Raw genomic sequence first — 17216 nt, 5'->3', positions numbered from 1 at the left:
TGGGCCCTGCCAAAGAGAGAAGGACTCAGCCACTATAGGAGATGGGCTAACATACAAGATGGCCCTGGAGACCTAGACAGGAGCAACATCATGATTTAAAGATACTCAAGGCTTATTTATTTCATAACACAAACACAATTATCTTTCAGAGCAGATATAGCAGCAGGAAATGTAACTACAAAGGACACTTCCTCCATTCCAACTAAAATGGATATAAACCAATTCAAATAATTTATAGAATTAGTAAGAATTTATTCTGGGGAGTTTCTCCTGTATCCCTCCCCCAGCCCCTTCATGAATTCATGAAATCCCACTCCCAAAGCATTTAGTATCTTCATAGTGAGTTTTGGCTATATAAAATAACCTACTATAGCACCCCACTCTATGCCAACGCCACTCTAGGTTACCATCCAATTGCCACAGCATGCCAGAACAATCTATTACTCTTTTTAGCTTTTTTCCAGAGAAATCACTTTGGTATTTTCTTTGCAGCATAAGAGGTAGCTGCCTTGGGTCACCCAAACCTCACTGTTGAAAATGCAGCTGTCACCACTAAGAAAAAAATCAACAAAACTACTCAATTAACAGGAGCTGAAGGACAGAGGAAGGATCAAATGGGGGAAAAAATTACAACTAACAAAACAGTAGGTTTAGCAATTTTCTATTCTTTTTTTCTTCTTTTTTTATTGTTGGTCGTTCAAAACATTACATAGTTCTTGATATATCATATTTCACAGTTTGATTCAAGTGGGTTATGAACTCCCATTTTTACCCCGTATACAGATTGCTGAATCACATCAGTTACACTTCCATTGATTTACACATTGCCATTCTAGTAGCAGAATTTTCTATTCTTTCAGACAGGATCTCACTAAGTTGCTAAGGCTGGCCTCAAACTTGTGATCCTCCTGCCTCAGCCTCCTGAGTAGCTAGGATTACAGGTGTGTGCCACCATGCCTAGCATAATTTTCTATTCTTGATGAAATAAGATAGCAAATATATCAATTCTCCAAGAAAAGTAAAAGTGTGAATATACTTTAAAACTTGTGGTACTTACTGATTATTTTTGTTTTGATTTTTGAAGCAAGAGAAACGTTCAACTTAGTCTTTGAAATTCTTCTGTCTTTCACATTTCTCTTAATTCCTGAGGTAATTGAGTTAGCTTCCATCATTGGGTACTCCATCACTGAAATGAAAGAAAAAGAAAGGGCAAAGGATGGGAGGTAGGAGTTATTAATAATAGTATTAATACAAGTAAAAGGAACAGATCACCCCAAACCAAGATACTTCAATAACAGAATCCACCAACACCACAGGAAAGGGTAATATAATCACATTCTAAAATTTATGCCCTTCATAGATAAGTATCTGCAAAATTTTTCACATAAAATCTGAATGTATGGAAGCAATAAAAAGTAATTTAAAGTAGAATCCAAAAAGGTAAATGACTATCTTTTTTTTCATTCAAACCTATATGCCAGGCACTAGACTAAGTACTGAGACCAGAGGACAGGTTATGATCTCTGCTCTCAAAAAATAAATAATCCAGTGTGGGAACAGACTGTTTTAATACAATGTAGGAAGTTTAATGGAAGCACAGAAGACATATGCCTAATTTGAGAAAAGGGAGGGGGATTAGAGAAATAGGAAGGAAACTTTAAACTTGTCTATTTGTCTATTAGATTTATGGCCTATTAGACCTTAAAGTCTAATTAAAAACTGAAAGATAAAGAAATAATTCAATTATAGTATGAAAAGAACTGTGGTTCTAATGCACAATACACAGAAGTGATTAACTCTACCTGGGCAGAGGAAAAGGATCAGAAAAAGTTTCAATGAGAAAGTGCAGTTGATGTGGAGCCAAATACTTGGAAAAGACCAACCTCTCAAGCCTGTAAACTTCACCTGCAGATTTTTAGAAAAACCCCTGTCATCTATTGGAGGTAGGCACCTGAATACTCAGTCCCTCCACTACTACTTACTCTGAGCCCAAAGGACTATCTCTCACTGTGCTCCTTATGTTGATTACAAGAATCTCTAAACTCCCAGGTCACCCTATCTCTCTCCTTCTAATCCCACTCCAGCTCTCTACAACCCTCATTTAATCTTAAAGTAGGCTGAAAAACGCACCCCAGCAAATATATGTGGTTCTAAACTTGATGTGGAAAAAGACTCTTTGCAGATTTGAGTAAATTGAGGATCCTATGAAGGAGAGATTCTCCAGGTAGGACTTAAATACTGTTCTCAGAGGGGAGAGCAAAGATTGAAGCAATGCTGCCACAAGCCACAGATGGCCAAAGCTGAAAGAGGCAAGGAATGGATTCTTCCCTAGAATCTCTAGGAGAGCAGCTCTGCAGACATTCTGATTTCAGCTCAGTAAATAGTAGAGTTTGGACTTAGCCTCCAGAACTCTAAAAAAATAAATTTCTGTTGTTTTAAACTACCTTGTTTGTAGTAATTTGCCACAGTAGCCACAGAAAATGATTGTGGTCTCCATTTTTCCCCATGCCCAACTCCTTAAGTCCTCTGAAACTCACAATCCATTGTTAGCAAAACCTCTCTAGCCTCAATATTTTTTCTAAATGTTCACTCCATCCTCTTGAACCAGTCTCTCTCCGGAGGATGCAGACTTTCCAGCAGCCCTGGAGAATAGGCAAGGGCTACTTTTTGTCCCATCTCCCTTCTAGAGGCCACATCATATTCATATTTGAAGACCATTCAAACTCCTTTCTCCCTAAAAATTCCCAGTCTTGAATAGAATATCACTAGATTCCATTACTCTGTACCCCTCATTGCTATTGTCCCCTACCATCCTGTGGGTCACTTCTTTTTTTCAGCTGATAATTTCAAATCCTGGCTCACTTTTATTTTCTCTGAGAACATTGAAGTAAAGTGGAGAACTTTCTCAAAATTCCCATTACAGTGACCTACTCCTGTCATCCCATCTGTCTTCTCTCCTGTAGCTATAAATGAACTGTGTTCCTATCTATAGCCAAGCTTGCCTTACTTAGATATAAATATATGCACTGGATCCCATGCCTTTCCACCTTCTCAAAAACACAACTCCAACAATTCTCTCCTCTAAATCCATCTCCGCTGGATCATTCTCATCAACATGTAAGTGTACTGCTATTTCCCTCATCTTAAAGAACCCTCTCATTCCCTCTTCCTCAGAATACTACTCCAATTGTCTTCAGATTTTTACAGCAAAATCTTTGAAAGAATTATCTATGTGTTTGTAATTCTCTCAAAAACCTATTTCAACCACGCATTTACTCTATTACACCTAAACTGTTTTTGCCAAGATCTCTAATGACCTCTGCACTGCTAAATCTCAAGGTCAATTCTCAGTCCACATCTACCTGATTTATCAGGATCTATATGAATTTGATATGGTTAATTCCACCTTACTCAAAAACACTTTTTCCTGATACCATACTCCTGATCCTAAACCTCACCCCACCCCCCAGCGATACATGCATACCTAACTAGCTTTTCCCTCACAGTCACTTTTATAGGTCATATAACAGGTTCTCTGCTGGACTTTATATGCACTATTTCATAGTTTCATAGTCCTCATGGCTTAAAATACCATCTGGATAATAAAACTCTCAGAATTTATGTCTCTAATTTTGGATCTCTTTCCTGAACTTCCCTGGATTCAAATAGCCAACTGACTATTCCACAATTCAACTGAAAAACCAAAACAAGTTATCCAATATAGGTGTATCAAATTTAACCTAGCCAAAACTGCTCTCCTAAGAGCCTTCCCCATTTCAGTTAATGGCAACTCCATTCTTCCTGTTGCTCATGCCAAAACTTTCCCTCACATCCCAATTTACCTTCACAATATATTTAAACTCTGACCTCTTTGGTATGTCCACTGTTACTAACCTACTCCAAGGCACTATCTTGTCTCACCTGAATTTTTGCAATAGTCTCTTGGCTCCCTACTTCTACTACTGCCCTCCCTACAGCAGATAAGTTTATATATTTTGAAACTTTCAAATCATTCCTATTATTCTCTAAAGTCTTTACAAGTCCAGAAGTCTCTCTGCCATCTCCCCTTCTTCCAATCACTATATTTCAACTCTTGTTTCTCTCCCTGTAGCTCATTCCTGTCAGGTCACATTGGTCAGCAAGATCCAAATATTTCTGATATCTCCTAGGCACTCTTCAGTCTCAGGTCCTTTGTATTGTTTATTTTTTATTTAGAATAAATATCCTCTATTTAAAAAGTTCTTCTTCCAGATATACACTGTTTCTGCAAGTCTTCGTTTAAATGTCACCTTCTTAGTGAGGCCACTTAAAACTAGCTCCTTCCCCTAGCATGACTGACTGATCACTCTTACACTTGTCTATTTTTTCATAGCATTTAAATAACTATTTAACATACTACAGAATGTATTGTCTGTCTTCCCCAACTAGAATCTAAGTTCCATGAGATCATGCATTTTTGTATATTTTATTCAGATATGGTTCCCAGCTGAAAGAGAACAGTGCCTAGTGAATGCTATGAACACAATAAATATTTGTTGAATGAACAAAACTTTAAAAACTTGTCAGGCATCCAGATTAGGACAGAAATTGCAGGGAGAAGGAAAGGTATGTGCAAATGCATGAAAATGAAACATTTTAAAAAATACAAGTGGTCCCTTATACTGGTCTATACCTGCTATCTCTAATTCTTCCTCTCCCGGTCTTACATGATGCATGCTACAATGATTTTTCTCCATTACTTTATAGAAACTCTTCATTAAGGTCACTAAATTACCATGTTGTTAAATCAAATAACAATGTTCAAAAGTCCAATTCTCATTTAAATCAGATCATTCCCTTCTTTTGACATAGTTTCTTTCACTTAGCTTCTAAAACAGCACATTCTTCTGGGTTTTCTCCTGTCTTAGTCTTTTCTGTTGGTTATTCTTTATATCTTTAATAACATTGGAGTTACCCAGATCTCAACTCTTGGATCTCATCTCTTCTCTATTTACATATTCACTCTGGGGCTATTATTCAGTGTCCTGACTTTTAAATCTTTACTTTATATATATTTTAGTTGTAGATGGACACAATCTTTATTTATTTTATGTGGTGCTGAGGATCAAACCCAGTACCTCATATGTGCTAAGCAAGTGCTCTACCATTGAGTCACAACCCAGTCCCTGACTTTTAAATCTTAATGCTGATGATTCTCACATTTATATTCTCAATCTACATTCTTCCCTGAACTTGATTAATTCATCTGCTCACTCCTCATCTCCTATTTAAATGTTTATTATTATTTCAAATTTAACACGTCCTAAATTCCTCCTACCCCAAACCTGTTCTACCATGTTCTCTTCATTCATTTAATGTTCTCTTCATCCATCCTTCCAGTTGCTCAAGACAGAAACTTCTCTTTCTTTCACATCCACATCCACTCTTATCATCAATCATGCTTTCAAAATATATCTCCATGGGTCACTTACCACTATATGTACTGCTGCCACTCTGATCCAAGATGCCATTCTCTTTCATATACATTACTGCTACAATTTCCTAAATGGTGTCATTACTACTATCTTCTCCCTCACTGTCTATTCTCAAAGCAGCAACCAGAAACATCCTACTAAACTTTATAAATTCATATAATAACTCCTACGTTATAAAATCCTCCAGTAGCCTTCCATGTCACTCAATCTTTGTGATAGCCTACAGAGTACTATACAATTTGTTACTTCTTCCCTTTCTCAACTCCCCTATCTACATACCTTTTTTACCTTTTCACTAAGTTCCTGCCACTTGGGCCACTTTGACACGCTTCCAGTGCTGAGCCAATGCATTCCTTTTTTTCCTTTGTATCAACTTTTCCTTCAAAAACTAGGGGTTGCTCACTTCCTTCAAGTCTCTGCTCAAATATCCCTTTCTTAATAAGGCTTCCCATTCAAACTATTTACAATTGCACATCTGTCACCATTTCCCTTTCCTGATTTATTTTTCTCCATTGATTTATCAGTCTAACAAAAACCTAAGTAATTTTCTTATTTAATGTGTTATCTGTTTTCTCTTACTGAAATGTAAGCATAGTGGGGTCATGAATTTTTTTATCAAATTTGTTTGTTGCTCTATTCTCAGAGCCTAGAATAGTTCCTTGCATACAGCAGCTACTAGATAAACATTTGTAGAAAAAAAAAAATGAGTAGGGATGAATGAAAGAACTTTACAATAGTAAAATCTGCCCAATATTGGAATGAACCTATTGAAAGCACTGAGCAGATGTCAAGAAAATAATGGACAAATAATTTTAGAAGGAATTTCTACAAGAGAGAAGAAGTTGAACAAGGAACGCTTTCAATATTAAGGCTTGGGACTGGGGTTGTGGCTCAGTGGTAGAGCACTTGCCTGGCATATATAAGGTACTGGGTTCGATTCTCAGCATCACATATAAATAAGTGAATAAAATAAAGGTCCATCAACAACTAAAGACATTAAAAAAATTAAGGCTCAATGCATCTTCCAAAAATTTCATCAAAAATAAACTTTAAAATCAAAGACCATGGGACTGGGGTTGTAGCTAAGTGGTAGAGTGCTTGCCTAGCATGGGTAAGGCACTGGGTTTGATTCTCAGCACCACATATAAATAAAAATATAATAAAGGTCTATCAACAACTAAAAAAAATAAAAACAAAAGATCACTCTCTATTCCATTGGCAGTAAAACACAAGAACACAGAACCTCCATACAAACTACCGCATCTCACATATCTGAAAGATAACCTAACATAAAAACCAAGTCCATCACTGGAAAAAAAAAAAAAAAAAAAAGCCAGTCAGGAAAATCAAATTTCATTTTACTAATTAGGAAACCACAGCTGAACTGCCCTCCCCAATAAGTTGATTCTTAACACAGTTCCTAAATTAATAAACAGAGCTCTCACCCATACAAATGCTCCTGCTAGAAATCAGGGACTCTTCCTTAATGTCTTTCTTAACACTGTCACATCCCATATCAATGACCTCACCAAAGAAGTCAGAACCACACCACTGGAATATCCTTCCAGGGTGAGTTACCATCTAAACAGACATTAGAGACAGTGGTTAGAACTCAGTGGAGCCCCAGTTTCAACATTTCACAGCTAAGTAATTTCAACATCTCTTAAGTCTCAATTTCCAGATTAAAATAATTTTATACTATATAAAATTATAGTATATAAGGCACTGAGCCCACGTATGTACAGTGCCTTGTATGCGACCTGCTACATAGACAGCACTCAATATCTGTAGCTCCTAGCCAGCCCGCATCTCAGCTATCTCTAAATTCAAAATATTCTGGTCCACATCCAATTCTCCTGAATAAGATCCTTCATCTAGAAACAGCATCACTCCTATTTTACTTAAATCCTACCTGTACATCAAGGAGACCCAGTTCAAGTTCAAGTTCTCCCTAGTCTTCCATCACCCTTCGCCTCAGGCCAGCTTCTCTTCTAAAGGAGCGCTCCAAAGGAGTGAGCTCCCTCCCTCGAACCTTTAAGCCAGCATCCTTAACAATCAAGTTTGTATCGAGCACTGGAAATCTTTATTGAAGCAGGGAATCGAGCAGTCACAAAGACAGAAACCCTTTCCCTCGAGGAGCTGGTGGCTCGAAGGCCCCCACCCTACCCCGGCCCAACAGGGCGTTTAAACCCAGCAGAGCCTAAGAAAAGAACCAGCCCCCCATAGCGGGGCAGCGGCAGCAGTCGGGATCCGGAAGGGCAGAGGACGGGCCAGAGACCAGGCTGGCAGACCCAGGAGGCGCAAACTCGAGAAAAGCACAGACTCTGCCATTCTGGGAACGGCCACACCAGAGTCACAGGTCACTGACTTACCGCTCATTTAGCGTGGGGAACGGCCACGCAGGTCCAGGAGCTCGGCGCGCAGCCGCAACCAGAGCTCAGGTTTAAATTACACAGCCGTTAGCGGTTGCCGCAGCAGCCAATCACGTTCCGAGAAGGATGTGAAAAGACGCTCGGTTTCCAGGAAGTGGGCGGTGGAAGGGGCGGGGCCCCGCCGAAAGCGCTGAGGGGGCGTGGCTAGGGGAATTGGACTACTGGCGTGACAGGGATGCCCTTGGATTTTAAGCAGGTGACGTGCCTTTGTTTTGAAATGTGGTTGAAAAAAGGAAACACGCCTCTGACAAAATACCTTTATTAATCAGACTTCGGAAAGACTTGACAGCCGCCTCGAGTCTGCTGAAAGGTTTATATTGTTTACATAACTGGGAGACTACCTGCCTACATCTCACCATTTTTTCTGCATATTTTCATTCCCAATTGTGATGCCAGACTCTTTAGTGTTCACTTAAAAGCATTCCTCACTCGACTTTTTTGGGGGATGGGTGAGTGTACTGGGGATTGAACTCAGGGGCACTCAACCACTGAGCCACATCCCCAGCCCTATTTTGTATTTAATTTAGAGACAGGGTGTCACTAGGTTGCTTAGCGCCTTGCTTTTGCTGAGGCTGGCTTTGAACCTGTAATCCTCATGCCTCAGCCTCCCAAGCCACTGGGATTATAGGCGTGCCCCACCGCGGACGTCTATCATCAGTTTTTAGTTTATTTGGGAATATTTGAGAATCACAACTTTCCATCTTTGAAGAATCTATATAGTCAAGTGATGCAAGAAGTGCTTTTGAGTTAAGATATTTTGTCTATTTATAGATTTAGAGGTCAGTCTTCCTACAGATCTGAATCCTACTTACATGAATCTTCTATAAATAAAAAAGTATTTAATGATTGACCAGTTGAAAAAAATACAATAAAAACTTCAGTAATAACAGTTTCAAATGTAATATGTTGAATATGGAAATTTCTGGTAACCTAGGAGTTAACTAGCACTGTATTTTGTTTAATTAATCTAGAACATTAAATTGCTCAATGCATATTTTGTTTCTTTAAATGAACCTTGTCATGGCTCTGCCATTTAATGGTTATTTAATTTTGACCAAGTTATTTAATCTTTCTAGGCTTCTGTTTCCTCGTTGGCAAAATGGAGATTGATAACAACATCCAATATATTTTTATGATGGTTTCTTTTGTTCAGAGACATTATAAAAACGCTTTCCTCCTAACACACTAATTTTGTAGCTACAACTTTAAAACTAAAATAAATAGAAAAAGGAGACAGGGAATTCAGAGGAAGAAAAGATGTTTTAAAGATAATAGGACAAGCTGGGGGAGGAGCGTGGTGGCTCATGCCTGTACTTCCATCACCTTGGGAGGCTGAGGTGACTTGGGAGGCTGAGGTAGGAGGATCTGGAGTTCAAAGCCAGCCTCAGCAATTTAGAGAGGCACTACAACTCAATGAGACCCTGTCTCTAAATAAAAATTTAAAAAGGAGTGGGGATGTGGGTTAGTGGTTAAGAACCCCTGAGTTTAATTCCCAGTAAAATAATAATAATAATAATAATAGGACAAGAATTCCAACACATTTTTAGAAAAATACTATCTTATCTTTAGCAGTTAAGATATAAGTGCTTTGTAAGTATAAAATGCTTTTCAAAATGTAAATTCTTATCACACACAAATATAATTAACTAGGCTGAATTTAACTTGATCTTAGCTTGCTTTCCAGTCATTTTTGCTTTTTGATATAATAGACAAAGGCAGTAGCCCTGGATTAAGAGTCAAGAGATAACAGTTGTAGTTCAGCCTTTAGTTCTATGTTCCTAATTACAAATTCCTTATCTATAAAATAAACCAATTAAGTAAGGTCACAGTTTTATTGTGATACTTTCCTGCACTGGACACTGATTTTGTTCCTTTCCCTGTTTTCCTTTAAACTCTTTACCTGATTTTTTTCCTACCTAAGGCTGAATTCCAGGCAATTAAATTTTGGTTGTTCTGAGCCACACACCTCACATTTCAAAAAAAGCAAAGAAAAAGGAGAATAAAAAAAGCTGATTGCTAAAATCTTTTCTAAATTCCTCTTTAACAGATCAGCATTACTGAAACAAAAATCATCCAAGAAAAATGATCCCTGAGAAGGAGCCAAGCAAAAGTCACTGCAAATCAATAAACCAATAAAACAAAGTAGAAATAGTGTACCTTCATTTTATTAAACCACCTGATCTGATCATGTGTGCCATTCTAACTGGATGAATTGCATCAAGAAAAACTAACCAAGGCTGATAGAAGCAGAAAAAGTTATTGGGTGGAGAGAATAGAGATACAGTATTTGCAGCATCCTGTTCCAGACCTCTGGAGTGGCATAGCATCCTAGAAGTCTATAGTCATTGCCCTACACCTTCCAGGAGCAGCAGAGCCTTGAAGACAGATCAACCTATGTGACTGCTCCCCCAAGCAGAAGCAATCATCTCAGGGGAATTGAATTGCCCCCTTCCAGGATCATAAGTCTGATAGATAAACATTTTGAGCAGCAAATAAAAATTCCTTCCTCTGATGATAAAGACTCTCTGGGGCCATCTCAAAGAACCAGAACTGAGATACTACTCAAACAGACCCACAGTTTGACCAGATGGTTTAATTATGCATACTCTTTCCTCCTGCTCCAATTCTTCCTCCAGTTAAACCTAAAGCTCATAGCACCCAGAGGTAAGGCTGAGGTGCTTTATCTCACTTTACCTTTCCAATGAGGTCATATTGTTTGAACTTTATTTTTTCTGTTTCTCATCATTACAGAGTCTGTTTGTTTTGAGGAAGAATGATTGGATCTAATTTGTTGGAAACCCTCCCCCATCAAAGTCAGGCATCTGGCCTGAGACTCCAGTAAAAATCTTAACTCCCCTTCATTCTTCTATTTTTTTGCTGCCAATGCAAAGGAACAGCAGTTGTAGAAAACAATGAATTCTGCTATTTGAGGTCTTTTTAGAATATATAGATGGAAATTCCCAGTAGATACACAGATAAATATGGAGTTGAAAAGAGATGGCTAGATTTGAGAGCCATCATGTAACAGTGGTCCCTTCACCTTCTGAATATAGCCCCCATTGCTCTAAGGTTCCCCCCTCTTCTCTTCTCCCATTTTCCCCCTCCCTAACTAACAAGATTAGAAAGACAGTGTTATCTTTTCTTCCCCTAGTTAATTGCCCTTGGACACATCCAACATAGGCAGGAGATGCCTGCAGAGAATCTGGGAAACTAATATTTCCCAAATTAACCTGTGAATCGTAACATGCCCTTGGTGTACCCTGGGAATCCCTACCAGAGCACACCTTGAAGAGGGTTATATTAAAAGCCCCCTGTCCCTCCTGAAACAGAGTCACAGCCTTTGGAATAGGAGTCGCCATGTTTCTCCTTTGCTAGCAAAGCAATAAACCTTCTTTTTCCTTTTTCTCAAAAAAACTGTGTCCTTATTATTAAATTGGCATTGATTGGCTTTGGGGACAGGGACTGAGTTTTCAGTTACAATCAATGAACACCAATAGAATTCACAGGTTTAGTGGTCAAGTACCCCTGAATTCAATCCCAGTTACCAAATAGAAAAAAAATGAAAAGAAATCACAGGCATTGATTACCCTATGGATAAAGAGCAAGTGGAAGCACAAAGAGGGTAGAAGGTGAGTAAGTACATGAGCATATGAATGAGGGAAGCCTGGAGCAGATCTTCTATCAGCAAGCTTCCCTTTATTCAGAGTTGGAGTCAATGGACCAAACACTTGATGTGACTCATTTTCAGGGATAAAATGGCAGCTGGGCTTTACAACCAACTTTAGCAGAGCCAGCAGGGGCAGAGTTAGTGACTTTTTATGGGCCCTTTTGGCAAGCAGAGTGGGGGGGGGGGGACAGGGCCAGGTCTTTGAAGGAGTTTTGGTGGTAGGATCATTTAGGGCAGCGGGAAGACAGGTTGGTAACTCTGTCCTTGAATGTGGAGCCCCAGTGAATGTCAACATTTGGAAGAATGATGGGAGGGTAGCAATAGGTAATGAGAGGTAGGAGGTGACCCCCTCTTCATGGAGGCCTGGAGAGATTATTTCAAGGAAGGGACAGCCAGGAGCTGGGGATATGGCTCAGTGGTAAAGAAATTGTCTAGCATGCCTAAAGCCCAGGGTTTTATCCCCAGTACGGTGCAAAATAAATAAGTAACGGTCAAGGAGAAGACTAACATCCAATCTTGCCTTACACTAAAACAACAACTGTTTTAGTGAGAGCAGCCCTAGATGCAGAGATGAGAGCTGACACTTCTTTGAGCATAAAAAGAAAAGTAGTAATAGTTATAATAGACTTCAAGTTGGAAGGAGGGTTTTTTTTTTTTAGGCTGAGGAGAAGGTGGCAGAGATGGACAGAAAATCACATAGGAAAGAGGGGATAGTGTGGATCCAGAATCAGAATAGAAACACCATAGATTAAAAAGTCACCTCTTCCTCTGAGGCAAGAAGAGAGGAAAGACCACATGTGGATAGACATGAGTTTGCGAATCAAATTGCATTGTAAGCCTTCAAAGTTATATGAATGTAGAGCTTTTACCTGTCACTTCATTTAAAATATTTGCTTCCTTTAAAAAAAATAAAAGCTCTATATTAAAAAATTGTTCTGATACTTTCATTTAAAAAAAGACATTTTAGAGACATTATTCAGAGAACCAAAACTTCCTTATCTCTTGTAAATAGTTGCTCTTACAGAATAAAGAAATAATTAGGTTGTGCCAGAAACACTCAGTGTTGTTATATCAACTACTGCACAAAGATAACGTCTCTTAACATACAATTAATCAAAGAAGGAAATACAAAGCACTGATTTCAAAATGGGTTGGCTGCTGATGAAAGCACCAAAAAATTGGAGAGGGAAAGATAAAGACACTGGATTGTAAATTTCTTTAAAAAAAATTAGATGATGTCTATAAATACACCCACCTGAATAGGCTCATCCTTTCCTGCTTTGCAGGAAAGTATAAATACTAAAACATACTAAAACATAAATGCTAAACATTCACCCTAAACATTTGTCATAAAGGTTTTCTACGTTCACCCTTAAAAGCAAATGTGAAGTATTTTTCTTCATAAAAATATGACTACCAATTTTTGTTAATTCACAAAAGACCATTTATCTTCTCCATCATCTGAATTTCATCAAGATAGATGAATAGCTAAATGGTTTTGTTAAGAACATAGTTACCCTTTTAGATTTGATGGCGTTATAGGAGAGGAAAAGAAAGAGCCATTCCCCACTCCTCCCACCCTAACATATGATGAAATAGCAAGGAAACAGCCAGCCATCTGCAAGCTAGGCAGAGAGTCCTTACCAAAAATGGATCAGCTGGCACCTTAATGTTGAACTTCTCAGTCTCCAGAACTGTGAGAAGTAAATTTCTTCTGTTTAAGCCATCCAGTCTATGATATTTCATTATGGCAGTCCAAACTTGCTGGGTTTCTGTTCTCGCAACTAAAAGGCTCAGGGGTCACTCTGGTTAAACTGGGCTAACTGGGCTGCACGAAATAACCACAAAAGAGACACAAATGCCTTTTTCTTTGGGGTCACTGTGACAGCTCCTCTGACCTTAAGGGTCTGCAGAGAGAGAGAGAGAGAGAGAGAGAGAGAGAGAGAGAGAGCGCACACATGCGCTGACCCCTTTTATTGAGGAGAAGCTATTCAAATGAGGCAAGGGGTCAGGTTTCAGGGGGCTGAGTCTATCTTCATGATGTCCACTGTCAGCAGGTTGACTGACACCCGGGTAGGCCACACCCAAGGGCACAGTAAGAGAAGGGGACACACACAAGGTACTTCCATGGAAGATTCTATCCTAAACAGGGCAAGGGGTTATATTACAAAGGAACAGGTGAGCATAGCTTTACCCATGGGGCTGTAGCAAGACACACCCATTTCTGTGACTGAGCGCCTCAGCACCCAGCTAGGGAGTGTAACTCAGTCACCCGTAAGGTTGGCCTCCCACATATTCCTCCTTTCTTAATAAAAAAAAAGAATGTAACTGGGAAATTTTCTTTCAGTCACTTGGCTCTTGGTCCAAGGTCATCACAATCTGCTATTGAAACACAAAAAGAATTAGTAGAAAACATAGTATCTTCATAACAGTCAACACAATAATCTGGATTATTATTACCTTGCCAAACACTCATCAGAAGATTTTTAATCTTTTCCCAATTTTACTGGGACGCATTGTTTTTGGCCATAGTAACAGACATTTTCATTGCCATGGCATTTAGGCCTCTCCATAAACCATAGAGCAAAGCGCTCACTCACATTATTCATTACATTATCTTATAGAACATCATTACTTAGTTCTCATCCTTCCATCAGTACTTATCTGACCATGAAGGAAGTTGGATGTAATTTAAGTCAAACATTAAGAAAATCCATACAATGTAAGTTTTAAGACATAGCCACAAAGGCCGAAATTGAATAAGCAAGGAATAATATTTAAAGTAGTCACTTTAGGGATTATGAGACCAGCAGTTTGTCTAGGTCTGGTTAATAGACATACACCTGTTTCAAAGCTTCAATATTAACTTCAGCATATAATAGTTCTGAAATATTAGCTAGCAATAATTAATGAGGCAATAAGTTGTATTCTTATAGGCTACAGGATATTTATCATTATTTCTCTTTACTCTCATATTTAAGGAGTTAATTAGGTGTGTCAGTAATACAAATACCCTTGGAAAAATCTATTTTAATAATCTTTCCAACAATTGTCCATAAAGTTAAATGTAGTCTTAATCACTAAAGTCCAGCATAATTGGCTGGCTTGGGTTTTTATCTGCTGTCTAGCATAAGTTTCTGTTATTGGTGTGGTCAATTTGTTGCTCAGCTATTTGGCTACCTCAGTCACAGGAGCTGGTGATAACTGGCTGGTGACAAACCTCAAGTCAATGTCCAGTAGCTCAGTTTCTTTTTGGAACGTACACAACTGTTATAGGGTTTGAGTGGGGCGTGCCTGTCAATCTACATAAGCAAGATAATATCCATAAGCCAATCATCTTCTGCCTAATGTAACCATACTGTGAGGAAACTCTATATGCTCTTGGCTGTTAGTTGCAACTGAAGGCTATTCTAACATCTTCTCCTCTTCTATTAAATGTATTGTCAAAGGAGAACCCTGATGAGAAAAGAAAGGAAAAGGAAAAGCATAGAAAAAAATGGGAACCAAGAAAGAGAAAAGCATCCAGACATGGCCCATTCCTGTAGCTGCATTTGTCTCCTGCTGTGGTGAGCAGGCAGTCACTATTGACTAGTCCACCAGGCGACCAGCACGCTGGTTTCATTAAAGAGGTTCGTGGCATAGAAGTTAACTAGTGAGATCAAAATAAAACAGACTCAATTACCTTTTTCTATGACCAGGTCTGAGATGGCTCTCACCTTGAACCACCCAGTGGGGCAGCAAGGCTTACTCAGGGCTAGCAAGAGAGAGAGAGAGAGAGAGAGAGAGAGAGAGAGAGAGAGAGAGAGAGAGCATGCCAGGGAGTGGCCTTTTATTGGAGAACAAGAAATTTAGGGGAAAATTTCATCCAATGAATGTGGGGGGGCAGCATTCCAAGGTCAGGGTCAGTGGTCAGTCACACCCCCACACGGACAGGCTCTTGCACCTGGAGACGGTGGGGAAAGCTCCAACACAGTTTAGCCAGAGCGCCTCACACCCAATCCGGGAGGTGCCCAATCACGTGCGAGAATGACTTCCCACAGTCTAGGTCTCTTTCACTAGGGTTCTGATCTGAGCTGGGAGTAGGGAGCAAAGCAGCCATGGGGCAGGAGACATCTCGCAGAAGGGGAGAAGAATTAGGCCTTTACCTCAGTGGGGGGGGGGGGTTCTTTGGCTCACCTCTGTTGGCCCCCAAATTTTCTCCTGATGGCCCCTCTGCGACTGTGCCTATCTTAGGTTGTACCTCCCTTGAGGAATCTTACCCGTCATTGACTAACCAGCCATCCTCTGGGGCCTAACAGGGTGAGGTGGAGTATGCATGGCATCATCCCCAAGAGGGCTCTCTGTCTCCTTGATAGATAATGAACCCCATGGCCTCCACGCCAGCATTTACCCTAGGATCAGCAAACTCAGGTTTCTTCTCCATGGAGGGCCCAGCTCACAGCACTGGGCTGGTGGGGCTGCATTCAGGAAGGAAGGAGACATGCCATAGACAGACAAACACTAATATAGTGACAAAGCTGAGAGAGACAGAGGAAGAGGAGATCCCTCATACAGAATTGGCCCTTAATTGGTGTTACTCACATCTGGTCCACAGCCGCCATCCATACAGATGCGGAACAATCCGTTATTTCAATACTGTCTTTTTCTCAAAAGATACTTCCAGACAGTCTGTTTACCATAGAATCAATATATAGGTATAACTGACCATTACAGTCAGGACATTTAATTTAGTTTCATGGGTGGACTTTCCAGTCCACACTGCAAGACACATTAAAGGTGGACCTGGGAAATGGGTCCATACAAGTCTTTTCATAATTTTTATTTACCTGACAAGCTCATGAAGCTTCATGGCTATAAACTCTGTAGCTGGAAATTTACCTTCCTGTGCCAGGTTTCTCAATCATTATAATGATGACTGGTTTAAACCCTCCTTTGATATCTGATTTAATTTACTGAATCATGTTCAGTAACATTAAGACTCTCAATATTACAATTTAAGAAAAAACTTTTAAAGTATTTAAAAGAGACTAGTGTCTCTCTGGGATCCTGTATTCCCCTTTTCCTTATTTAATAAAATTGAGTAAATGCTTGGCATAAGTCATAGTATTATTAGTTTAAATTATAGATAATAGTACAAGTATTTAAATGATTAAGAATAGATTTACTTTTTATTGATTATTAAAATTTTTTAATGTAGACTAGTTGATCCATTCTAACAATCTCAATCTTTTTGAGAGAAGGTCTCAAAATCTCTATTTTTTTAGATTATCCTTTAAATAGGTATCTCTTAATTGCCTTTAAAAAATATGATTAAGATTATTTTTGTGTAGGGAGCAGTGTATAAATCTTACTGTATTTTTTATGGACAATAGATCTAGTCAGAACTTATATAATATCAATGAATCTTTTTGTAAACTTTATTGTTTAAAATTAATACATAACTTTAATTTGGAGAACTTTAGTCTTAATAAAATGTTGGGGTTTTTTAATTTTATAATTATCTAACAAACAAAATATGTACAAATTAGTATCTCAGTGTCTTAGAATCAATCAATTTTAGTCTCTAAGGACAATTGTTAAAATCAGGATTTAAGTTAGTAGTTCAATGATCAACAATGTGAATTTATTTACAAAAATTAATCT

At 38.9% G+C, this 17216-nt stretch overlaps 2 protein-coding genes across 4 annotated transcripts in view; one reads left to right on the top strand and one right to left on the bottom strand.

The window, feature by feature from the left end:
- Sgo2 (shugoshin 2) overlaps window positions 1–8005 on the bottom strand; it is a 31784-nt gene extending 23779 nt beyond the window's left edge. Inside the window, exons 1-2 of one of the 2 annotated variants that reach the window (XM_078017811.1) lie at window positions 7847–8005; window positions 1058–1186 (exon numbers count right to left, since the gene is read on the bottom strand). In XM_078017811.1, the coding sequence (XP_077873937.1) occupies window positions 1058–1186; window positions 7847–7853 (136 nt within the window). In that variant the 5' untranslated portion in view covers window positions 7854–8005. Of the gene's footprint in view, window positions 1–1057; window positions 1187–7386; window positions 7826–7846 lie in introns of those variants that run through there. The other variant, XM_078017812.1, reaches the window with a different exon arrangement.
- Kctd18 (potassium channel tetramerization domain containing 18) overlaps window positions 1–17216 on the top strand; it is an 83458-nt gene that overhangs the window by 32927 nt on the left and 33315 nt on the right. The window lies entirely within an intron of this gene.

This window comes from Ictidomys tridecemlineatus, chromosome 7 (genome assembly GCF_052094955.1).
Source record: "Ictidomys tridecemlineatus isolate mIctTri1 chromosome 7, mIctTri1.hap1, whole genome shotgun sequence".
Taxonomy (NCBI): Eukaryota; Metazoa; Chordata; class Mammalia; order Rodentia; family Sciuridae; genus Ictidomys; species Ictidomys tridecemlineatus.
This window is presented reverse-complemented; position numbering and strand designations above follow the sequence as displayed.